This window comes from Artibeus jamaicensis, unplaced genomic scaffold (genome assembly GCF_021234435.1).
Source record: "Artibeus jamaicensis isolate MK-2021 breed Jamaican fruit bat unplaced genomic scaffold, CSHL_Jam_final contig_793, whole genome shotgun sequence".
In the NCBI taxonomy this organism is placed as follows: Eukaryota; Metazoa; Chordata; class Mammalia; order Chiroptera; family Phyllostomidae; genus Artibeus; species Artibeus jamaicensis.
Genome location: NW_026521975.1, coordinates 12471963 through 12497686, shown reverse-complemented (window position 1 = coordinate 12497686; position 25724 = coordinate 12471963). Strand labels below are relative to the sequence as shown.

The 25724-nt window shown below is 42.1% G+C and overlaps 2 protein-coding genes across 4 annotated transcripts in view; both read left to right on the top strand.

Moving 5' to 3' along the window:
* Window positions 1-11299, top strand: part of LOC128625729 (kalirin-like) — a 109541-nt gene extending 98242 nt beyond the window's left edge. For 2 of the 3 annotated variants that reach the window (XM_053672930.1, XM_053672928.1), the window contains exons 25-27: window positions 3220-3420; window positions 6964-7102; window positions 7810-11298. In XM_053672930.1, the coding sequence (XP_053528905.1) occupies window positions 3220-3420; window positions 6964-7102; window positions 7810-8355 (886 nt within the window). In that variant the 3' untranslated portion in view covers window positions 8356-11298. Of the gene's footprint in view, window positions 1-3219; window positions 3421-6963; window positions 7103-7809 lie in introns of all 3 variants that reach the window. The other variant, XM_053672929.1, reaches the window with a different exon arrangement.
* Window positions 11300-16150: 4851 nt separating this feature from the next.
* The window catches only part of UMPS (uridine monophosphate synthetase), a 29890-nt gene continuing 20316 nt past the window's right edge, over window positions 16151-25724 (top strand). Inside the window, exon 1 of the mRNA XM_037132150.2 lies at window positions 16151-16393. Coding sequence (XP_036988045.2) covers window positions 16238-16393 — 156 coding nt within the window. The 5' untranslated portion in view covers window positions 16151-16237. The remainder of the gene's footprint in view (window positions 16394-25724) is intronic.

The window sequence follows — 25724 nt, the reverse complement described above, 5'->3', positions numbered from 1 at the left end:
TTCTCCTTTGACCTGAGGGTGGGCCAAATCTGGACACTGCAGCCCACAGAGAGACCAAACACCCCAAGACAGATCTGTCTCTCTGGCCAAAAGACAGGGCAAGGGGTCCCTTTGAGCTGAAAAGAGCAGGGGGCCTCCCCGGTCCCTCCTTCTATCGCTCATCGCTTTGCCCCCAGGGCGTGCGTGGAAAACAACAGTCTGGTGAAGTGGGGGGCTGAAACTCTCAGGCAATCACCTCTTTCCGGCCAGAAGAACACTAGTCAGGGCTGAGGGAGCCAGGGAGTGTGGGGAAATCTCAATGAGGGACCTAACAAAAGGTTAGAGTTTGAATGCTTTGGACATTGACAGTTAACATCATCAATTACACTAGAAACCAGAAGGCAAGGAAATAATTCCTTCAGAATTGTAAATGAATTTTTCCACCTAGACTTGTATTCAGCGAAACTAACGATCAAGTATGTAGGTAAAATAAGCACACCTCAGGAATGCGAATCGCAAACAACTAATTTTCCCATGCAGCCTTTGTCAGAAATGACTGAAAAGTGCCTTCTTCCACAAAAAGAAAAAATATTCAGTTTACTAGAGGTTCAGTTGTAAATAGCGCTGACATAGTTCCAAGAATATAAACGCTAAAATGGATTGCAGTATAATTCTGTGGGGAGATAGGGGGTGGGATAGTGGCTATGAGGTGGAGACAGAGGAGGAAAGTCACTAAAGTCCCACCTTTCATAGTGGGATGTCAACAGATAGTCAGTAAAATGGAAAAAAATCAAAATGTAGTCACACAAAACATACTGTATTTATAGTCCTAGAAGTAAATACCTAAAACCTAAATAATCAGCTAAAATAGATTAAACTTGTATATTAAACTGCTTCTCGAGAGGAAGATGGGGATGGGTGGGATGATGGGATGCTTTTGTTTTCAGGGACAAACCCTTCAAGGTTAAATGACTTTCTAAACCGTGGGGGTGCATAATGTTGATACACACAAATTCAATCAAGGAAGCAGGGCTTTGTCGGGACTGTGAAGTTCAGGAGACCTTGCATTCAAAGTCCTCTGGAAAGACTGACTTATAATAATCAAACTCATGAGAGTGCAGTTAAAAATCAGAATGACTGTTAATTCATGATGTAAAATAGAACTTCCAGTCTGACCAAATCCTTGTTCATTATGCCAAGAATGATGTCTGGTACAAAATAGGCGTTCAATGAACATTTGCCTGGTACTTGTTTTGTTAATTAGCACATTCTCTCTTTTGGAGAAAATCTATAGCAAAAAAAAACTATTGTCAGAAAGTTGCTTGGAGAGCACAGAGCCAAGTCAAGGAGCCAGCCCTGGTCACGGTGTCTGGTGTGTCCACTTCCGCTGTGGGCACAAGCGGCTCTTCAGACCCTGCCCTCCTCCGCTCACGAGTTAGGGCGCCTTCTGCACAGGCCTTGCGGGCACTGGCTTGTCACCTTTTTGACCCTCCCTTTCTCTGCTTCCATGCTGATCAGCCCACCCCTTTCTACCGCTCTCTCACTCCCTTCCATAGGGCTACAGCTGAGTCTGGGAACTTTTTGTTTTAGATGGCGGTGAATTTTGTCAGATGTAAAAATAGAATGGTGGTTACATCCTTGTTAAATGTCCTTGTCAATTAAAGATGCACACTGAAGTTTAATAAATAACACGATATCTGGATTTTGCATAAAACACTTCAAAAAAAAGCAGAGGGGGGAAAGGAATAAATGAAATCGAGTTGGCAAAATGTTGATAATTATTGAAGCTGGCTGTTAGGTGCATGGAGTATCTATTACAGCATCCTCTCCTGTTGTACAAATTAGACATTTTTCATAATAAAAAGATAATAAATATAAAATTAAACTAAAAATGACCTCTTTAAAAATGTTTTTGAAATGATCACCAGTAGAATTCCTCCTTCTTTAACACTGTTACTATCATTATTGAAGTATTTTATAGAAATATACTCTGATTAGAAAAGAAAACTGAACCTGTGTTTGATGTTCCACAATGACAGAAAAGTATATTGACTAAAAAATGCTATTAGTTTTTATGCTTGTCATAGAATCCTGAAATGCGAAGGAAGGAAAAATGGTGGATGATAACATTATGATTAAAACTACAGCCCTGGCCGATGTGGCTCAGTGGATTGAGTGCCAGCCTGTGAGCCAAAGGGTCACAAGTTCAATTCCCAGTCAGTACACATGCCTGGGCTGTGGGCCACGTCCCTGGTTGGGAGAGTATGAAAGGCAACAGATCAATGTTTCTCTCACACATCGCTGTTTCTCTCCTTCTCTCTCTCCCTCCCTTCCCCTCTCTCTAAAAGTAAATAAATAAAATCCTTTAAAAAATACAGTAGTACCCCTCTTATCCATGGTTTTACTTTTCACAATTTCAGTTACCTATGGTCCACTGTGGTCTGAAAATATCAAATGGAAAATTCCAGAAATAAAAAATTGTAAGTTTTACATTGTGTGCTGTCCTGGGCAGCCTAACGAGATCTCGTGTCTCCCCACGCTGCCCCACGCAGGTCGTGAGCCACCCCTCTGCCCAGCACGTCCACACCGCGTCCCCTCCCTGCTGTGAGGCTCCTACAGCCGTCGCAGTTACCAGGCCAGCTGTCGAGGTGGCCAAGAGCGTGTGTTCCTGTCACCCTTGTTTTACTTAGTAACGTTCTTGAAGCACAAGAGCACTGACACTGCCAATTCGGAAATGCCAGAGAGAAGCCATAAAGCACTCCCTTTAGGTGAAAAGGAAACAAACACACTATGTGTAGGGTTCAGTACTCTGTGGTTTTAGCGTTCATAGACGGTCTTGGAACACAGGCCTCTGGATGGGCAGGGGGCGGCTACCGTACAGGAAAACAGAATTCCTAATGAAATGTTACTATCTGACCACTTCAGAAAAAATGCCATACATCCTGAGTAAAGTAATGGCTACTTGATTAATGAATCTTTTTTTTTAATTTTTATTTATTTATCTTTAGAGGGGAAGGGAAGGAGAGAAGGAGAGAAATATCAATGTATGGTTGCTTCTGGTGCATCCCCTGCTGGGAACTGGCCCCTGCTGGGAATTGGCCTGCAACCCAGGCATGTGCCCTGATGGGGAATCGAACTGCGATCTTTTGGTTCACAGGCCTGTGCTCAATCCACTGAGCTACACCAGCCAGGGCTGATTAATGAATCTTGACAAAATGCTTTCTCCCTTTGGTTTTCTAGAGGCCGTTTCTCCATAGTAAAGAAGTGCATTCACAAAGCTACCCGCAAAGATGTTGCTGTGAAGTTTGTTAGCAAAAAAATGAAGAAAAAGGAGCAGGCTGCCCACGAGGCTGCCCTGCTGCAGCACCTGCAGCACCCGCAGTACGTCACCCTCCACGACACCTACGAGTCTCCCACGTCCTACATCCTGATTCTGGAGCTGTAAGTTCAGGGTCATCCCTAAGGTGGGCCCTGCTGCAGGGCTCAGTTACCAGCAGTTCTATCTAGTGCAGTGTCTTATAGTCTCCAAAGTGCTGTGTGTCAAAAGCACTCTGCCCTCCATTCTATAAAAATGCTGTTCTTATTTTATAGATCAGAAAATCAAGGATAAGGAAGCTTCTTAAAACTAGGAATGGGAAAAGCTGGGACTGGAACCTGCATCCCTCTCACCCCAGTTTTTATTTTCTTTCTGTTATGGACCTTTGAGCTGGGCAGTCGAGGAAAAGCTTGTTGACGGTGGGCTTACTGACAGGGGTGCAGTTGAGATGAAAGGGAGGGGCCTGTGAGTCAACCCCCACTGTCATCTACCACCCAGGAGATGCTTCTGGGGCAGAACCTTACCTTCAAAACATTGCACTCATTCCAGAGTTTCTAGGGACTCGGACAGCCATGTAGTTGGCCCCAGGACACATCAAATAAAGCAGAAAGTTCACATTCTTCTCACTACCCCAAGCTAAGACCAGAGAATATGCTCTGTGCTTTAGAGAGATTTTACGCAGACTAAAGGAAGTACTGAGCCCTCCCAGAAGGGCTATCAGATTGGTGCTGATGAGGCCCTGGGCCTGGAGAGGAGATAGACATTTGTACCTAAGACCGGTGCCATGTAAGGCTTCACAGGGACCCCCATTCTGTAGAGAAGCACCTCCGTTTACAGCTTTGCAATGTCGTTTTTGTCTTGTTTGTGTGTACTTGTTAGTGTAGCTCAACACTTTTCACTGGTGTGCTGCAAGAACTTTTAAAGCACACGATACCACCCTGACCGGTGCGACTCGGTTGGTTGAGCGTTGTCCACAAAGTAAAAGGTCTCCGGTTCGATTCTCGGTCAGGCTACATGCCCCGGTTGGGGTGCATGTGGGAGGCAGCCAGTCAATGCCTGTCTCTCTCTCTGTCTCCCTCCTTTCTTTTCTCTCTAAAAATAAATAAGTAAAATCTTTTAATAAAATATGCCATACCTGACTACTGAGTCAGGAGCACTAACCTCTTTTCCCTAGACTACCAAATAAAAACTGACAACAACCAACAGAACAACAGCCATCCGGTATGAATGGACCCAAATTATACCTGTGTTTTTGTCAGATCAGCCAAAACGACATTTTTGGTGTGCCGTGGATTTTTAGTAATTGGTTTACGGGTGCACTGGAATGGGAAGGGTAGACAGTCGCTGGTCTAGCTGTATATGTACGTGGGTCTTTGAAGAAGTGATTCATCGTAACTTTATTTATGAAGAAAAAAAAAAAAACCAAAGTGCAAACATCTTAGGCTTAACTTTTAAATTGGCTGGAAAGAAATGAGAGGAGACAAAACAACACTGTTAGTATCTGCAATTCTTTTGTGATACAAATACAGCTGTGTAGTTGCCAGTACATGGTCACTTGGGACTTAACCAATACACTTAAAAACAGCCTTTCAGAGCCTAACCTGTATGAGAGTTTCCTGACTCAAATAGGTGTATTCTGTTGACAGTGAATTATCTTTGTTTACAAGTGACAACTTGCTGCACTTGACTGTACTTCCGACAAAAGGTATTGTCACCTGCATACCAAAGTGGCACAGCGACCCAGATTTGCAGGCCAGCGTCGCCTGGGAAGGTGTGAATTCCCAGGCTCTCGGTGCAATGGAATGAAGAAACTGGCGCCAACCCCAGTTCTGTGATTTGCAGCCAGTGTACTTGGCTTCCTGGACCTCAGGGGTCCTTATCTGTGAAGTCTTAAGAATTATTCCCACTTATCAGAGATGGTGCAGCAATTAAATTAGATGAATATTGGATTACATTAGTTTCAACATTTACTGGGCACTCGCTATGATCTGGGCCAGGGTGGGAGGAACAAAGATGAAAAAATAGTTCTTGACCTTGAGGAGTTATAGGTGGAATGAGGAAGACCAACTGCTAATTTCAATATAGCATGGTAAATGCGTGTTTTGGAGAGGGCTGCTCTGAGAACATAGGAAGGGACTAGGCTGGACCTGAAGTTTAGGTAGGACTCATAAGAGGCAGTTCCTGTGCTAAATCTTCCTTACACTGTGACTGAGTAGTTCCCTTTCCATGGCCACCCAGTCACTGGCAGAGCTTTTCTCTACCAGGCAACTGAAGCAGACAACTGAGGTTCTGATCCTCTGGTCTGTGGCAGGGCCTGGGCATCTGCACCACCCAAGGGCTCTAAAGATGAGCTTGGTCACCGAGACTTTTGGATCTCGCAGTAATGCTGTTGTTAATTTCTCCTGTTAGTGCTCCAAGAAGCCCAGAGGGGTGCATCCAACAAGCCCAATACAACTTCACTCCACGCTCACCACTCACACCCCAACCCTGGCAGAGACAGAGAAAGGAAGGCAACACAGATTTTCATTGGTTCTAACCTTTGCTCCCGTCAAAGAAAGCAGAATAGACCAGTCGGAAGGAACAAGCTAGGGAAGAAGTTGGAAACTTGGCTGGGGTCCGGGGGTGGGGGCGGTTTTCAGTGGTGCTTGGAAGTAGTTTCTGACTCTTGCTCAAGCTTGTTTGCCTGGGCATTTCCTGGGGTGTGTTTTTCACAGCCCCGTGCACTTAGGGAGTAGGTGCCTGACATGTGGTCACTGCTCGCTAAACAGGACACAAGCCACCTGAAAGTAGCTGGCATTTATTGAGTACTTACTCTTGCCACCAACTGTGCGTAAATGCCTCTTCTCTCTTGATCCTTGCACGTTCTTCACAAGGAAGTGGGTAATTCAATTTGGGATCGGCCGGGCTCCTCCTACCTTGTTTCTTTCACAGTTTTTAAGGTTGGAAAATTGCTAAAAGGCAAAGGATTCAAAAAGGGGTCAAGAATGCCAAGGCTAAACTTTGTCTACTTTTGGTTTTTCCCCAATGAAAACTTGACAAATAAAAGCAATTTGCAAGACATGTGGGGCTGTTTGTAGGCAGGCACCAGGTTCCTGTTAATCAGGATTTGCCCAGATAGCTCTCAATCTCTCTTCTTCTCCCCATCTGAAGACTTTGTTTTGCAACCTAACCTCTCAAAGGATATTTGAGTTAGAACTTTTAAAAATTAACAAAACAGCCTGGCCAGTGCGGCTCAGTTGGTTGGAGTGCCATCCCATAACTGAAAGATCGCAGATTCAATCCCTGGTCCAGGCGCATACAGCAGTCAACCAATCAAAGCTTCTCTCTCACATCGATGTTTTCCTCTCTCCCTTCCTCACTCTTTAAAAGCAATGAAAAAGTGTCCTCAGGTGAGGATTAAAAAAAGTTAACAAAACAGAATGTGTCTTAAACAAGGTTATATAGCTTTTTTCCCTGAAGTACACCACATGTACCATTTTATTTACTTGCTTGTTTATTTATTTTAGTTCTGAACATTATACTAACTTAGGACTCTAACTAAAATATGCCTGTTTTACCACATTGATCTTTATCGTAGGGAGTGGGAAAGATCTTACGGGTTTGTATGTGTGTTATTTTTCTGTTTTGTTACAAACCCATTTCCTTAGCCTTTTCCTCCCTATTTGCAGGATGGATGATGGGCGGCTCTTAGACTACCTTATGAATCACGATGAGCTCATGGAAGAGAAGGTAGCTTTCTACATCCGGGACATCATGGAGGCCCTGCAGTACCTTCACAACTGCAGGGTTGCTCACTTGGACATCAAGGTAATAAGAAACAGCAACCCTTGCAGGGACATGACGAAGTCCAACCTGCTGGTCATTGCCCCTGAGATATGTAAATGCTAATTCATTGTATTTACTTAGATTAGAATCCTCATGAATATTAAACGAAACTAGGTTATCACACACTTCAAGTGTATTATTCATGAGTTAATGAGAACACAATGACGCAACGACGTTTGGAGTGAGAGGAGATACACAAGCTTTGGCCACTAGGTCTAATTTCATAGAAGAAAGCAAGTAAATGTCAACTTTTCCATGATGCTAAAAAAAAAAAAAGCCTCTGTTTTCCAAAATGAGTAATTTATTCTTCACTTGAATTAGCGCAGAAGCAGGGAGTAGTTAAGAGACACGATTTTCACGCACACTCACTCAGTTTAGCTTAGTTTGAAGCCTCCTGTACACTTTGAAGAGGGAATGTCCCAGGCGCCAGGGGTCCCACCCCCGTGACCTCTTAGGACCCGCTGCAAGCAGAGCTAACCTGAGCTCCGCCTCCCGTATGCTCCCCCTCCCCCACCCCGCTTTCCACGCCACTGTGCCCTGGCGCCCAAAAGGTTGGGGACCAATGCCATTTGTTATAGGCTTTATCAAAGAGTAGCAGCGCTGTGTTTGAACTAAAGGAGTCCCGCTGAGAGTCAAAGCAGAGAGCTGAACTTGCCTTCCCTTCTCCCTGCCTCCTTGCATCTCCTCAGCCCGAGAACCTGCTCATTGACCTGCGGATTCCAGTGCCTCGGGTGAAGCTCATCGACCTGGAGGACGCTGTCCAGATCTCAGGGCACTTCCACATCCACCACCTGCTGGGGAACCCTGAGTTCGCTGCCCCGGAGGTGATCCAGGGCATCCCTGTGTCCCTGGGCACCGACATCTGGAGCATCGGGGTGCTGACGTACGTCATGCTGAGTGGAGTCTCCCCCTTCTTGGATGAGAGCAAAGAGGAGACGTGTATCAATGTATGCAGGGTGGACTTCAGCTTCCCCCATGAGTACTTCTGTGGCGTGAGCAACGCCGCCAGAGATTTCATCAATGTGATCCTGCAGGAAGACTTCCGGAGGCGGCCCACAGCAGCCACCTGCCTCCAGCACCCGTGGCTGCAGCCCCACAGCGGCAGCTACTCCAAGATCCCTCTGGACACCTCCCGCCTGGCCTGCTTCATAGAACGCCGCAAGCACCAGAACGACGTGCGGCCTATTCCCAACGTCAAGAGCTACATCGTCAGCCGGGTCAACCAGGGGACGTAGCCATTGAGGTTACGTCCCAGCCCTTGAGGTTTCACATGGAAGCGCAGTGTGAGCCAAAGCAAGACTGAATGTGTCTGTAAATAATTCTGTTCATTATTTCACTCCATGCAGTTCTCTGGATTGAGAGATGGCCCCTCTTAAACCTCGTCAGTGGTTATTCAGGGTCTGAGGTAAAATCACCCGAGACCCAGGGCTTTCCAGAAGGTCGTTCACAAGAGATAAAGGAGAAAGTCACAGAGAGTATTACAAAGAGGGCCAAGGATAACAAGAATGTTAGCTGTCACAAAACGTTAATTGTGCATTCCCAAATGAGTGGGTAAGTGGGCAAAACTTCAGCTCATTGTGGTGAGTATCAGTGCTGAAATTTCAAGCAAAAAGTTCTATTTAACAGAGATGTCAAGTATGCCAACCGTTCTGGTTTACATTACTTATAGTTTCTTAATAAGATTAATATACACACACAGTAAAACATATGCCATTCAGATTTCAGAGTTTTATAATAGAGAGATATATATGAAATCAATCAAAGTGACTTTTTAGTGCTCCAGTTAAGACAGTAATTTATCTGCCGAAGCATTACATTGTTTTGACTAAGCACAATTAGATGACAAGATTTTTAGAGTATTTTATAAATCCTATATAGAAATCTTTACCAGAACCTGTGCATTAAGAGAAAGCAGTTCCCCTTTTGAAATCTGTGAGCTAGAGTTTTCTCTCAGTCACAGGCATCTGACTAACACAGGTTCTGTACGTGAAATGCTGTTCCCAAATCCACTGGCAGCTCAGAGTCAGCCTGGCAGGAAAGCCTGCTGGGAATTAAGTCCGAATTACGGTGAGAGTCGTGAGCTCTTTTTATGCCTACACTTGGTTGGAAGTTCATAGCGAATATAACAGATTCGCGCAAAAGGGCAAACAAAACCTTTTCCACAGTTCCTCTGAACACCTAAGGACACTTTCTGCTGTCCTCTACGGCTGTAGAACTCAGTCCTCAGACAGCTGGTCTACCTGATTTCTAACCCTCGTGGAAGCTAATGGGTGCTCACCAAAAGGAGGCAGCCATATAGGCCTTTTAAAGGCCTGGTCCCAAGTCCTTTTCGAAGCCATGGAATAGAATCTGCTACATCACCCGGAGAGAGCATTGAATTTTAACTGCAATTGCACTGCCTACCACCACCCAGCCATCAGTATTTCCCGGCACTGAAAGGACTAATTGCACTTTGAGGCCAACGCTGCTTGCTGGTGTGCGTTCTCCACACTAGATGCCTGCTAACTGCCCTTTTTTTCTGCTAGTGGAAGAACAGTTAAACCTGAGCATTTCATGTGTTTTCTTTCTTTGTTTTGGAATGCATTTTTGTTTTTGTGTTTGTCCGTGATCCACTCTTTGTTTTCTAAAGTGTGTTTTGAAACTTGCAGTTATGCAAATAATATTTTAAAAACGTAACTCGAGTGTTTGTCCACGTCAGGTTGAATGGCATTGCTTCTCTCCTGTGATAGGATTAAGAACATTGAAATCAGGCAGCACGGAAATGCAAGCACAGAGCTGATGAAGGGTAGATAGAACTACAGACTTAGTTCAATGAAAAAAAATTTTGGAAACTGAGCCTGAACTTGCATATGTAAAAACACTTATTTCCACCGTGGAAATGTAGAATTGAAAACACTCATCATTCTTTCCCACTGATTTCAAAGTCACCTTCCTCATCTACCCTCCAATTCATCCCATCCAAGGTTATAAGTTAATAAATTAATGGAAAGTATAAGCAATAAGACTAGATAGCACTTCGTGTTTTCAGAATTAACCAAATATGCGGAGACTGACTTTGACTATATATGTTTCCTAGTTTTCAAATGGCCCAGGGCCATCAAGGATCCCTTCCTCAGAGAGCTCTCTTGACTAACCCTCCATAGTCTTCATTCAAAAAGAAATGTATACACAAATGCTATATGACGTAATATTTTAAATTGTAAAACAATTTACTAAAAACTCTCTTAGCAATCATGTCTTCATTACAAGACATATCATAAAAGAAGAAAGCCTGGTGCCCTGGCTGGTATGTGATAGAGTACAGGCCTTGGGGGGGGGTCCAGATAGCCACCTAGTGGTAAGTGTGGCTCAGCAAGTTCCCTTCTGTCCGCAGGGGACAGTGACTAAAGAGCCCCCTGCTGAGCCATTTGGAGTGTTTATGACCATGCAGGAGGCAAAGCTGAGTTTCTGCCTGGGAAGGGTAGGGCCTAGGACAGTGGTGCAGACAGCACAGGGGAGTGTTAATGGGGCTGTGTGGTGAGGAGGCAGCTGACAGAATGTTGGAGCCAAAGCTTTTGTATCAGCTTTCACAGCAGAGTGCGGATGATCCAGCTCCCCCACCCCCAGAAAACTTGTTGGGGAAGTGAGGGGACAGGAGAAGAAGGACATACACGTGAAAAGTAGCATGATTTTGTTAACTGGAGCCAAAGTACAATCATTAGAGTAGAATGAATTTAACAGAAGCCTGAAGAGAAAGGGTATATATTTTGTATAGTTTGGTAACTGAAGGAAAACAACAGGGGAGCTCCCTGTCTGCAAAGCTTCTGGTTCCTCCCCACAGGAAAGAGGTAGTAGTTCTAGTTCAAGAATTCTCCCTAACAGGTTGGAGGTAACAAGGACTCCCAGAACAGGTCTGGCGAATGCGCTTTCGGTTGCCCTGTGGGCAAGTGTGGTGAGGCATGAAGGCCTAGGGACCCCTTTCTCCTACCTGTTTTGAAAGAGATATTTGTGTTCGAGAAGAGAAGAAAGAACAGACAATAGTCCACTTCCCTAATTACGGTGGTCCTTGACATCAAAACTTAGAGAGGAATTCGTGAAAGTGAACTTCTGGTTGAACTGGGGAAAATCAGTGTTGGGTAAATTCACACATTTCTTGCTTGGCTTATAGTCACTGCATAGGTTTGGGGGGGTGGTTTTCTTTTGTAAAGGTGGGGTGGAGAAAGAAGGACAAGATCAGGGACAACCCATAGTAATTTTTAAAAGGTATAAGGATTTGCTGCATCTTTTACAATTGTTTCAAATTAAATAGATTTATATCCACTCACAGCTGAATGTGGGAACATTTTTAAGAAAAAAATTGTCACGTTGGCAGTGTGCATCAGGTCTCTCACAGCCATAAACACTCTTGGGGGAGCAGGGGAGGCAGAGAGGCAAAGCCGGCTTCGCTGCTCTGTGGCTCACAAAGCTTTATAACAGTAGTGCCTTTCAGAGGGGAGCATGGGAGACAGAGAAGTTCGTGGTGTTTGGACTGACTGATGTTGCAGCATTTTTTCTTTATTTTATAATATCTTTTAAATGAAAACATCTGAAGGTGAGCCTAGGAATTCTTGAGTTCCAGCCTCCATTATTCCTGATTCGTCCTTTCTAACAGAAAGTCTTTGTGTTTTCTGCCCCCAACGTCCCCATTGTTAAAATGGGGGTTAGTGGGAAGGAGGGTGGACATTACTTTCACGGGCATGTTGGAAGGATACCTTAGTTGGGATGTCTAGATAATACTCAGACTTTTTAAAAAGTGCTACACACTGCCAGTGCTAAGAATTTCATTGACAGGAACTTGAACATTCCAGGTTTTCAATATTCGTGTCTTTAGATAACCATTTGCAAATGCATGAAGTTAAATTCTACAAATTGATTTCAATTGGAAGTACTAGGTGCTCTTTGTCTAAATGTTACTTGGTCTTAGCCTATAAGTTTGATCATTTGAAAGCTTGTCTGCAGAAAAAGGTGAGGAGAGCTGATGGAAGTCTTTATGTCAATGAGCCGTTTTCACTGCTGTTCCTTGTGGCAGACGCAAAGAGTAAGATGCCCTCCAAAGCAACCACTCCTCTCTCTTCTCAAGCCTTGTGCCCTGGAGAAATTGGCAGAGAAGAACCCAAACAGCCACTGTCCTCACTGGGAGGGCAGAAGTGAGAATAGAATACTGTCTGATCTCACAACTCATCATTTCAGAGTCTCACAGTCATCTGCTCTAGAAGGGGCCGATGAAATGCCCAGGTGTAGAAATGAAGAGAACTCTTGGTCTTTGGAGGGGGAAAACTTTGGATCCTTTTTAAAAGATAATTAGGTTTTTCAGGAGTGTAATATTTGCCTCCTCAGAGTCTCCATGATTTAGTGCCTGTGAGCTAGTCATTATTTTTCCCCCCTCTGTGGAAGATCATGGAAATTTGTGAGAATGTGAGGGAGCCATTATACACCAGACGGTGGTTATTTCTGTGTATTAACTAAAACTTTATCCCGTGAGTTTGATAGAGGAGGGGATATTTCACACAGAAGGGGTCTCTGAGTAGGGCAAAAGTGCAAATACCGTTTCTTGCTCGGTTTTGAGGAATTTTGACCTTTTCTCTGCTGTGTGGCATCTCTGTGGAGTCTGGGTGAGGCAAACACAGTATGTGAGCTTTCAGTGGACTATTTGTATTATGGTTTTTCTTAACTATTTAGAGTCTAGGAATCATTTGAAAATGAATGAGTAAACCTGGGGCAGGTTTACACATACTCCACTAAGATAAGGGAAGCTACTATGTTAATATTCGTTTTCTAAAAACTCTTAAGGCTCTCACTGTTTCATTAATTCTAGAGGGTTAAAAGGGCTGAAATTTGTCCACAGCACTAGCCATTTAGAAAATATTATTCATGTGAGAAATCTATACAGAAATAGTAGAACACAGAAATATCATAGGCCATATTTTCTTCTTCATTTTAATATATGTAGAAGTTAGAGGACAAGAAATTAGTCTAAGACAAATTTTCATCTTTAAGGGATATTTATGGGAAGCCTGAAATTAATACTCACAGGTTTTGTGTTCTCCTCTCAGCCTTATCGCTGGGAGAGTTGAAACTGTTGTCAGATTTAGCTTCTATTCGAATATTTGAGATTAACTGTTTATTCAGATAACTGTTATTTTGGAGAGTGAGGATAGCTGAGAAAAGGGAGGGTGGGGGGAAAACATGCAAGTAAAATTCTTGAAGTCCCCATTCCTGTGGCTTAATTTAAGCAAGCCAACATTCTAGCTCAGGAAGAGCTGGCATAAGAGTACCCCCCACGCCTGACTTCTGTCAAGAAATGTACCCACATCCAGGAGTAGTGCACGAACTGTGATGACATCACAGACTGTGGCTGTGAATTTGAAGTTAACAAATACACGTCTTCTTTAACCAGCTGAAGCCATATCTGTCATCTCTGTGTTTGACTCTTGTTTTTTTTTTTAGCCCCGGTGCTTTCCCCTCTGTTTCTGCCAAACTTCGGCCTACTCTGTGGGGAAGAGGAGTAAAACCACAGTTAGGGTGAATGTGAGGACTGTGAGAAAACTAAACCTCCTCTTCACAGTGAGATCCTAGCCAGAGAACAGTAGTGATCAAAATGCAAACCATTGGAAAACATGGATATATGTACATCTGTACATGTATATAGTGTATAATATGTATGTATATGTTATTGCTCATATGCAGAAATCTATCCATTTGAAGATGGCCCAAGGCGGGTCCATTTTTCTGTTGGAAAACCATTTGGGGCCATTCAAAACCATTAGGGCTGATGGGTAGAGTTACATTCTACTGAATTAGGGATTATTTGCTGTCTTTTGAAGTCCACAAAACCAAATCAATGAAGCCTAAAACATAATGGGGCCACCATTTATTATGTTTATATGGAGTCAGAAGTACCTTTATAGTTGAATCATTAACAATTGGTTTGCAAATTGCATTGACGCCTTTTGGTTTTGAGTGACCCCACCCCACCAAGTCTTTTGAGAGTTTGACGTGGCTTCTCTGGCCATTCAGATAAAGGGCCTTATCCATAAGTGGACAGGTTTCCCCATAGAGACCATTACACATATACATATAAGTACATATGTCCATCAGGCTTGTAACAATTGATTTAAAAATCACTCCACAGTATTGATAAATAGCTCTATATTTTCAAGGTGCAGAAGAATTCCACAGCCTTAATTATTTCAGTGTCTTGCTGGTCTGCCTTAAGTGTATCTTCTGGGTTTTGGTTGTCTGATTATTTTTAAATTTTTCTGCAGTTATTCATTTTGTATGCACACAATGTCATTTTGTAAAGGTAGGTTGTATATATTTTATTTGTAAGTCAAATTCACTCACGTGTAATGTTGTAAAGTGATGACCTGCTGTCTTGTTATACTACAGTAAATGTTATAAGTTATGGATGACTTCAAAATGTACATCTCACAAGTTATGCATTCCTATAAATATACTATACTAAAGATTATTATTTCTGGTGGCCTTCTTGTTTTTTTTCTGATTAAAACCTTTGTTCAAAAATCATATTTTTTCTCTCTTTTCCCAAGTATATGAAAGCCTTTCACAAGGTAAACAAAATCACATTATTATTACAATACTTTTTATCCAGGATTTTGCATAAAAAGTAACAATTTTGTAGCCTGGAGAAGTATTCTAAAGCATTTCTTTATTCAAAATATTGCTGAATAAGCCTCACATGTGCATTGTTAATTTCATTCTAGTGTTTCATGGGGCAACTTTGTTAGCAAATTGGAAGGCAATTTGTGCTGGATCTCACAAGTTTATGCATCCTAGTATGAGCCTGAGGAATCTGGATTAGCCCATGGGGACATGGTCAGGCTTTGAAAGACTGTAAGTGCCACCAAAGGGCAAAAAAGACTGACTCATAGTACAGTGTCATTGTCAGTTGGTTAGAGTGTTAGGGATTGAAGTGTTTTGAATGGCCAATAAGAACCAAATGTTTTAATATCTGGCTTCTATTTTATCAAGATCTTACTGCATTTATTTAAAATGAGAAACAAGTGTTAATGCACAGGTTCTTCACACTGGCTCATCAGCACAATCTCTTTAGAGAAATTACATGAAAAATACTGAAATGAGCCCTGGCTGGTGTGGCTCTGTGGACTGAGTAAGAACCAGAGAGTGGTTGATTGGATTCCCAGTCAGGGCACATGCCTGGGTTGCAGGCCAGGTCCTCAGACGGTGGGTGAGAGGCAACCACACATTGATGTTTCTCTCCTACCCCTCTCTAAAAATAAACAAAATCTTCTAAGAAATATTGAAATGAAATCAGAACCAATTTGATGGGTAACAATTATTAGCCTTTTGACTTTATGAATTATTTTCCTTAAAGTATTGCCTTCTACACTTGAGAATTTCCTCCACTTTAAGGCATTTATTTGCCAAGACCAAATTCGCTTGGGTTTTCAGATTAGCAGACCAGGTTACCCCTAGATGACCTTGGTACCGTCAATTCATCCTCCTCTGCTCTCCTCCCTCTCCTCATCAGCTGCACACCTATTACGTACGTGCCAAGCATTAGCGTTTTCTAAGGGAATAAACATGCAGCCGCCTTCAGGGCACGTAGAGCCGACAAAATGAATCAACCTGTTTGGCGCTCTAGAGTCCCATTTGAAAACTGCTCACACCGTCACGTGACCATGAAGTTCAAGGGAGAATTGAGAAAAGGCCCCTGTCTCAGAGAACTTTATTTTTCGAAACCGGATGGGGGGGCGTGGCTAATAAATAACTATATATGTGGCCAAGTGGGAAAGACAATTCAGGGGTCACTAAGCTTTAAAAAGCGGGCAGGATTCACACAGTCTCTTGAAAGGCTTGACTTCCTGATCTTGGAAGCGCTCTAACTCTTCGAAGCTTTACAATCCGTCGATCGCATCCAGCTGCAGCCAGAAGAAGCGTAAACAGCCACCAACACACCTCGCTACCCAGGCTCCAGAGGCGCGCGCGCTGACCCCGCCCGGCCGCCGGAAGGGGACGGAAGAGGCGGGCCTTCTCCGGTGACGTCACAGGAGCGCCGCGGTTCCACCATTCTTTGGTGTGTGTAGCGAGTCTGGCACGAGTGTGGACCTCCCCACGATGTCGGCCACAGATGCAGCTTTGGGGTCCTTGGTAACGGATCTGTACGACGTGCAGGCTTTCAAGTTTGGGAACTTCGTGCTGAAGAGCGGGCTCTCTTCTCCCGTCTACATAGATCTGCGCGGCATTGTGTCTCGACCACGTCTTCTGAGTCAGGTTGTCAGCCCGGGAATGGGAAGAAGGGGCAGGGGGTGGTGGAAATGGAGACCAGCAGTTGGAGAGGACAGTAAAAGGAGGTGACTGGAGTTGGGCTGCGGGTGAGAGCAAAAGAGCCAAACAGGAGGATCGACCCTGCTGTCGGCCGGGGGAGACGGTTTGAAAAGCCCAGAGGCCAGGAACTGTTAGTTTCTTGGGGGCACAGAAACCAGCTTGCTCTTTGACTCACCGACTTTGACACGTGCTTTGCAAGAGTCGGGACTCCAGTCTGGGGCCTCGTCTCGCATAAAAGTGGTTGAAGGAGTTCTGTGTAGGTAACCTTCAGAAAATTAGATGTGGGGAAAAGGTGGGAGAGGGTAGAATTTAGTAGCTGCTCCAATAATTGGAAGGGCTGTTGCTTGGAAGGGGGTTTCAATTTTGCACTGTGCGACCGGGAGCAAGAATTAAGGCCTGAGGGTGGACATTTCATGGAGGCAGTTTCTTTTTTTTTTTTTTTGGAGGGGGGGCAACATTAGAAAAAACTATGCAAATTAGAGCTTAATAGCACTGAGCTTCTCAAACTTGCAGTACGTATGAATCACCTAGGTGTTTTGTTAAAAGGCATAATATGATTGAGTAGATCTGAGGCAGAGCTTGAGGTTAGGCACTTTTAGTAAGCCAAAGCTGCAGACCACACTTTGAGTAGAATAGTCTAAATGTGATGTTCATTAAAGTTGTTACTAGCTACATGTGAATATTGAGCATTATGAAGTTTTAAATTTAAATAGTCACACGTGGCTATCATATTGGACAGTACAGATGTAGAACATTTCCATCATCACACAGGTTCTATCCAGAAGACATATAAAGGTTCCTTCTGTCACCTGAGGGCTTTTATGTCCATCCTTTGTGTGGTTATTATGAAAGGACCGAAGCAGTAGTTGAAATGGGTCGGACTACCCAGGATATTGCTATGGCGTGTGTCATCCGTGCTGACGAAGTGAATAACTAGGGGGTCTTCTCATAAAAAATTGGTATGCCTTTTAACAAGTCGTCAGTTGATAGAAGATTGAAAACTATTTTTTGATACTAGATCTTGGTGTGGGTGTGATTTTTGGTAGTTAATTTGTAAGGAGTCAAAATGTTGAGAGACCTGGCTGTAACAGAACTTCTTTCATGTCTACTTTATTCTAATAGGGTTTCTCAATATTTGCACCCAGAAAAAGTAGTAGAATTTACACTAAAGTCTAACTTCCTAGTAGTAAGGAATGTTGAGCTACAGTATACATATAAACGAATGCAAGGGGGAAAAGGTACCATTCATCTCACTAAGAAATGCATTTCTGAAATAATCAGTTTTTATGCTTTTATCAGAAGCATACATTACCTTTATACTTATAACAATTTTAATTTTATGCTTATAACAATTGTAAATGGTAACTCAATACAGAAGAATTTTTAACACTTAGAGACTTACTGTCACAGGAAAATTTCAATGTAATATTTTTGTCATGAAGAAAATGATCAGTTAAGAGTTTTTTGACATAAATATATATTGCATTAGAAGAAAATTCTTTGGAAAGGGTGGAATGAAAATAGGAGTTCCCCCAAAATGTAAATTTTTTCAAATATCAGTCTTAACATTTTCATTTTTTTTCAAGTGGAGACGTTGAGTATCAAATCACTATAGCATGTGGATCCCATTGTATTCACTTACAAGAGTGATGCAACAGTTCTAGGATAATACATTAATGTTTTCTGTACTCCAGAACTTACATCTTTTGCAACTTAAAAGTATTCGTAGATTTTTTTCAGCTCTTCAGAAATACTTGAGCAAAACATTTTGAAGACCTGATCCCTAAGCAGCTGTGAGTGCTTGTTTGCTTTTTTTTTTGAAGTAAGGTATTGAGTGGGAGCATACATTCTACCATTAAAATATGATGATTTATGTGGAAAAATAGTATCTCACGATAGGTTCTGTATGAAACTTATTTTTTAACATTTTTATATTTAACACTTTTGTATTCTTTGATGTTTTTGAGGTATAATTTACATACATTATATTAGCTTCAGTGTACAACATAATGATTTAATAATTGTATATATTGCAAAGTGATCACTACAGTAAGTCTAGTTAATATCCATCATCATACATACTTAAAGAATATTTTTTCTGGTGATAACTTTTATGATCTCCTCTCTTAACAACTTCCAAATATGCGGTACAGTGTTGTTAACTGTAGTCACTGTGCTGTACACTACACCCCCATGACATTTACATTACAACTGTGAGTTTGTACCTTCTGACCACCTGTACCCATTTCATTCACCCACCAGCTCACGCCCAGCCCTCGCCTCTGGAAACTACCAGTCTGTTCTCTATAAGTTGGATTTTTCTTTTTACCTTTTTTGTTTGTTTGTTTCTTTATTTTAGATTACACATATAAGTGAGATCATATGGGATCAGTCTTTCTCTGTCTGACTTAGGTCTTCATTTGTCTATCAGTGAATGTCTAGGTCACTTCCACATGATGGCCATTGTAAATAATCCTGCAGTGAACATAGGCGTGCACATATCTTTTCGAATTAGTGTTTTGATTTCTTCAGATAAACACCCAGAAATGGAATTACTGGGTCAAATAGCAATTCTGCTTTTAATTTTTGCGGAATTCCCAGACTGTTTTTCCATAGTGGTTGCACCAGTTTACGGTCCCACCAATAATGCTGTGCATTGGGGGTTCCCCTTTCTCCACGCACTTGCCCACATATGTTAATTTATTGATGATAGCCATTCTGAAGGTGTGAAGTGATACTTCATTGTGGCTTTAATTTGCACTTCCCTGATTTTGATTAGTGATGTTGAGTATCACACGTCTATTGGCCATCTGTATGACCTCTTTGGAGCAATGTTTATTCAGGTCATCTGCCCATATTTTAATCAGTTTTTTTTTTTTTTCAGTGTTAAGTTGTATAAGTTTTGTATGTATTTTGATTATTAACCCCTTATCGGATGTATCATTGGTGTATATCTTCTCACTCATCAGGTTTTCTTTTTATTTTGTTGATGATTTCATGCACTGAAATCATCAGTGCAAAAAACTTCAGCTTGATGTAATCCCTCCTGTTTAAATACGTATTTTTTGTTTCCCTTACCCACTGATACATATCCAGAAAAATGACTGAGAACATCATCAACAAATTTATTGCCTATGCTTTCTTCTAGGAGTTAACAGTTTCAGGTTTTACTTACGTTTTTTTCAAGTCTTTAATGCATTTTGAGTTTGTTCCTGTATCTGGTGTAAGAAAGGGAATAGTTTCATTCTTTAGAATGTATCTGTTCAGTTTTCCCAGTGGTACTTATTAAAGAGCTGTCCTTAAATCATTGTATAATCTTGCCTCCTTTGTTGTAAATTAGTTGACCGTATAAATACAGGTTTATTTCTGCCCTCTCTGTTCTGTTCTGTTAATCTATGTGTCTGTTTTGTGCTAGTACCCTGCTATTTTGGTGACTATATCCTTGTGTAATTTGATATCAGGTGGCCTGGTACCTCCAACTTTGTTCTTTTTATCACTTTGGTTATTTGGGGTCTTTTGTGGTCTATATAAATTTTAGAATTATTTGGTCTAGTTTTGTGAAAAATGCCATTGATAAAGATCGCATCAAATTTGTAGGTTGCTTTGGGTAATGTGGACATTTTAATGGTGTCAGTTTTTCCAGCCCATGAATACATTATGTCCTTCCATTACTTGTGTCTTCAATTTTTTCTTAGCACTATCTTCTAGTTTTTAAAGTACTAGCCTTTTTACCTCCATTAAACTTATTCCTAGGTATTTTGTTCTTTTTGATGCAAATGTAAATGGGATTGATTTCTTCATTTCGCTTCCTGATAGTTCATTGTTAGTGTATAAAAACACAACCAATTTCTGAATATTGATTATCCTGCAAATTTACTGATTTCATTTATTAGTTGTAATTATTTTTTGGTGGAATCTTTACTGTTTTCTCTATATACTATCATGTTATCTACAAATAGTGACAGCTTTCTTTTCAATTTGGATGCCTTTTATTTCTTTTTTCTCTATTAGTTGCTAAGGCTAGGACTTCTGATACTATGTTGAATAAAAGTGGTGACGTAGACATCCTTGTCTTGTTCCTGATCTGAGGGATAAGACTTACAGCTTTTCACCTTTGGGATGTTGGCTGTGGTTTTGGCCTACATGGCCTTTATTATATTGAGGTGTGTCCCCCTATACCCACTTTGCTGAGAGTTTTTATTGTAAATGGGTGCTTGATTTTGTCAAATGCTTTTCTGCTTGATATGATCATATTATTTTTATCCATTTTTTATGTGGTGTATCATGGTAATTGATATGTGGATGTTGAATCAACCTTGCATCCTGGGAATAAATCTCACTTGATCATGTTGTATGCCCTTTATATTGTATTGCTGAATGCAGTTTGCTAATAATTTATTGAAGATTTGCACATCCAAGTTCATCGGGGATATTGATTAACCAAGGCACAAACGCGAAGTTGAGCCAATAATTTTATTTTTTGTAAAGTCTGTCTAGTTTCGGTAATGTGTGTCTTTCAGAATGAATTTGGGAGCCATCTTTCCTCTTTAATTTTTTGGAATTGTTTGAGAAGTGTAAGTATTAATTTTTTGTTGAAAATTTGGTAAATGCACTCGTGAAGCCATCTGATCCAGGGCCTTTGTTTGTAGTACGTTTTTGCTGTTGTTGTTTTTAAATAACCTCCCTGTGGGTTTTTTAAAATTATATTTTATTGATTATGCTATTACAGTTGTCCTGATTTTTCCCATTTGCCCCCCTCCACCCTCCAGTCCCTCAGGCAATCCCTCCACTGTTGTTCATGTCCATGGGTCATGCATATAAGTTCTTTGTTTACACCCTTTCCTATACTGTACTTTGCATCCCCATGGCTATTCTGTAACTACCTATTTGTACTTCTTAATCTCCTCACCTCTTCACCCAGTCCCCCACAGTCCCTCCCATCTAACATTCTCCATGTCTATGACACTCTGTGCTTGTTTCCATAGTTTGTTTTTCAGATTCAATTGTCGATAGATTTATATTTATTACCATTTTGTTGTTCATAGTTTTGATCTTTTTCTTTACTAAGTCCCTTTAACATTTCGTATAGTAATAGTTTGGTGATGATGAACTCCTTTAGCTTTTTCTTGTCTGGGAAGCTCTTTATCTGCCCTTTAATTCTAAATGATAGCTTTGCTGTGTAGAGCAGTCTTGGCTGTAGGTCCTTGCTTTTCATGGCTTGGAATATTTCTAGCCTGCAAAGTTTCTTTTGAGAAATCAGCTGACAGTCTTATGAGAACTCCCCTGTATGTAACTAACTTCTTTTCTCTTGCTGCTTTCAGGATTCTCTTTATCTTTACCTTTCACATCTTAATTAGGATGTGTCTTGGAGTGGGCCTCTTTGCATCCATCTTGCTTAGGACTCTGTGCTTCCTGGACCTGCATGTTTATTTCCTTCATCAAATTAGGGAAGTTTTCCTTCATAATTTTTTCAAATAGATTTCCAAGTTTTTGCTCTTTTTCTTCACCTTCTGGCCCCCCTATGATGCTAATGTTGGAATGTTTGACATTGTCCCAGAGGCTACTAGTATAAGTGGTATACTAGTATAAATAGTACAAGTAGTCCTCATATTTTGGGGTTCTTTTTTCTTATTCTGCATGGTTGTTTTTTGCTTCCTGCTATTCCAAATCATTGATTTGATTCTCAGCCTCATCCATTCTACTGTTATTTTCTTATAAATTGTTCCTGATTTCAATTAGTGTGTCCTTTGTTTCTGACTGGGTCCTTTTTGTGCTGCTGAGGTCCTCACTAAGTTCCTCGAGCATCCTTATAACCAGTGTTTGGAACTCTGCATCTGACAGATTGTTTATCTCCATTTGTGTAGCTCTTTTTCTGGAGGTTTGATCTCTTCTTTCATTTGGGCCATGTTTCTTTGCTCCTTTTGGCAGCCTCCCTGTGTTTGTTTTTATGTATTAGGTAGAGCTGCTTTGACTCGCTGACTTAGTAGCCTGGCCTCACATAGTAGGTATCCTGTAGGGTCCATTTGCACAGCTTCTCCTGTCACCCAAGCTGGGTATTCGAGGTGCACTCTTTGTGTGGGCTGAGTACACCCTCCTCTTGTAGTTGAGCCTTGGTTGCTGTTGGCAGATCAATGGGAGGAGGGTTTTACCCAGGCCAATCAGCTACAAAGACTGGCCGTGACCACTACCAACTTCCACTGTCCATGGAGAATCAGCTGTGCCAGGGCAGGGTGGTGGTGCTCTGGCAAGGTCTGTGGCTGCCCCCTGGGTGTGCTGGCTCTGGGGTTTCCTGGGAGGTTGCGGGGGAGGGTCAGCACCCACCTGTGTTTTCCCTGGGGCCACCCTGGCAGAACTAGAAAGCAGTCTGAGATGGCTGCTACTTGTGCTGAGCTTGGAGATTCCCAGCTGCAGCAAGATGTGATCTAGGTTGGCTGGCTTCTAGTACTGTGCCTGGGGCTCACTGAGGCCAGCTATTGCTTGTTTGAGAGGATTTAGGAAGTTGTGCAGCATGAGCCAAGACCAGCCATTCAATTGGAAAGGCAGCTTGGATGGGCCTATTAAGTTGGGTGGGTGGAGTCTCTGGGGATCTCTAAGGCAGGTCAAACAGTGTTGGTGAGGTTGATGGAGTCTCACATATGGCACCAGCATGCCAGCTCTGTGGCTCTGTGAGGGGAGGGTTCAGAAAAGGGACAATAGCCTCTACTTGCTTTGATGCCAGACACTTGTTTCTCCCAGTATGCCACTGGTGCTTTTCAAGCTGTTGCCTGGGTACTGGAGCTCAGAGGGAGTGAGTCTGAATAGGTGAGTCTGTGTGCGGGTTCTTTAAGGGGAACTGCTTGGGACTTTGGAAGTTTCTTCCACTCACTGAATCCCTGCTGGTTTTTGCAGCCAGAAGTTATCAGGACTTCCCTTCCTGGCACTGGAACCCTGGGCTCTGGGATGTGGAGTGAGGCTGGAATTCCTTGCTCCTGAAATATCCCTCCCAGATTTTTATCCACCACATGTGGGTATGGGATCAGCTTGTTCCACATGTGCGTCCCTCCAACCAGTCTGGGTGGATGTGGTTTCTTTAATCCTGTACTTGTCAGACCTCCATTCAATTTCATTTTTGATGGTTCTGAGTGACGATTCTATATTTTAGTTGTAATTTTGATGTGGTTGTTCAAGGAAGCGAGCCATGTCTGCCTATGCCACTCTCTTGACCAGAAGTTGGAAGTTTTTTTGATTACTAATTTAATTTTATTAGCAGGTAGTAATGTCTTCAGATTTTTTGTTTCTTCCTGATTCAGCAGTGGAAAATTATATGTTTCTGGGAATTGATCCGTTTCTTCCAGGTTTTCCCATTCATTGGGGTACAACTGTTTATTGTTTCCTTATAATTCTTTGTATTTCTGTGATGTCATTTCACTTCTGATTTTATTTATTTGGGCCCTTTCTGTTTCTTGATGAGTCTGGCAAAAGGGTTATCTTTTTTTTTTTTTTTTTTTTTTCTGTTTTCAAAGAAATAGCTCTTAGTTTTGTTGATGTTTTAAATTTTTTTTTTTGGTCTCTTGTTTATTTCTGCTCTGATCTTCATTGTTTCCTTCTCTTGTGGGTTTTTTGTTTGTATTTGTTTTTTAATTTTTTGTAGGTGTAAGGTTAGAACGTTTTAAGATTTTTTTCTTATGGTAGGTCTATATTGCTGTAAAATCGCCTTTTATAACTGCCTTGACTGTGTCCCACAGATTTGGGGTCCTTGTGTCTACATTTTCATTTGTCTCAATGTATCTTTCCATTTCTTCCTTGATCTTATTGTTGACCCACTCATTGTTAGCAGCACATGTTTGTGTTTTTCAGTTTTCTTTTTGTAATTAATTTCTAGTTTCATCCCATTGTGATTGGAGAAGATATGAGACTTGTTTAGTGTCCTAACATTTGACCTACATTTCAGCCAGTGTGACTTTTGATCTGTCGTGGAAAATGTTCCATGTGCACTTTAAAGCAATGCATTTTCTACATGTTTCGTCTTTATTTTTTACTTTTGTGTGTGTGTTTGTGTGTATCCCCTAATTTATTGTTGTCCTTAGACATGATCTTCATACATTCGCCTTTTAACTTTCATACCAGCTTTATTGTTGGTTCATCTACTGCTTTTACTGTTTGCCTTTGTCAGTGAGGATTTTTTCCCTTTTCAATATTTTCTTAATTACATTTGGTATCTTCTCTGTTTAAAGAAGTCCCTGTAACACTTTTGATAATACTGGTTTGGTGGTGATGAACTCCTTTGGCTTTTTTTTTTTTAAGATTTTATTTATTTATCTTTAGAGGGGAAAGGAAGGAGAGAGGGAGAGAAATATCAATGTATGGTTGCCTCTCATGTGTCCCCTGCTGGGAACTGGCCTGCAACCCAGGCATGTGCCCTGACTGGGAATCGAACCGCGATACTCTGGTTCTCAGGCCTGCGCTCAGTCCACTGAGCTACACCAGCCAGGGCCTCCTTTAGCTTTTTCTTGCCTGGGAAAATCTTTCTCTCTTGTTTTATTTATTTGTTTGTTTGTTTTAAAGAGATTTTGTTTATTTATTTTTAGGGAAGGGGAGGTGTGGGGGCAACTTCCTCTAGAGTCCCCTCCAGTTGCCACAGGCGAGAATGAATATGACCGAGATATGATGTGAATAGCTTGGGAAGGAGAAGTGAACAGTGGCCAGTTTCTCGGGAGACAAAGGCCAGCTGTGGCCAGTTTCTCCAAGGAGGAAAAGGCCTCGAGCCCCCATTTCCAGGGCTTTTTACTGGGTTGTAATACACAGGAATACGGGGCGGCAAGGATCCAACAGTAGATAACATTTCAAAGAGATCTGAGGGCTTTAGAGTCTGAGTCAGTGTCTGTCAGGAAGAGAGTTGCAGAAACTTTGGGAGACATACTCATTTCCTCTTGGACCCTTATCATATGAATGAAAGCACTCTTAGCAGAGCAGATTTCACAGGTTTATCAGGAAGTCTTTGTGATGCCAGATTTTCCCCCAGGACACGCTATAGCAAGGCAAGGAGCTGCACCTTTCCCCATCAGGTATTTAGGCTTAAGGGGGTTATAGCCAGGAAGCCCTTCTCCCAGAGAACATGGGGACTCGGGCTTAAAGCCAGGGGAGGGATCCATAGCTCTTTGTTGCAGCCCCCTGAGTCCTTCCATGAAGGCCTCCCAAGTGATCAAGTCTGGCTTAGGTTGCCCCCCGCTGTGAGGGGTCTTACCTGTCATTGGCTTCCGACCAAGCTTTGGGGGCAGGGAGAGGAACTGAGGCAGCA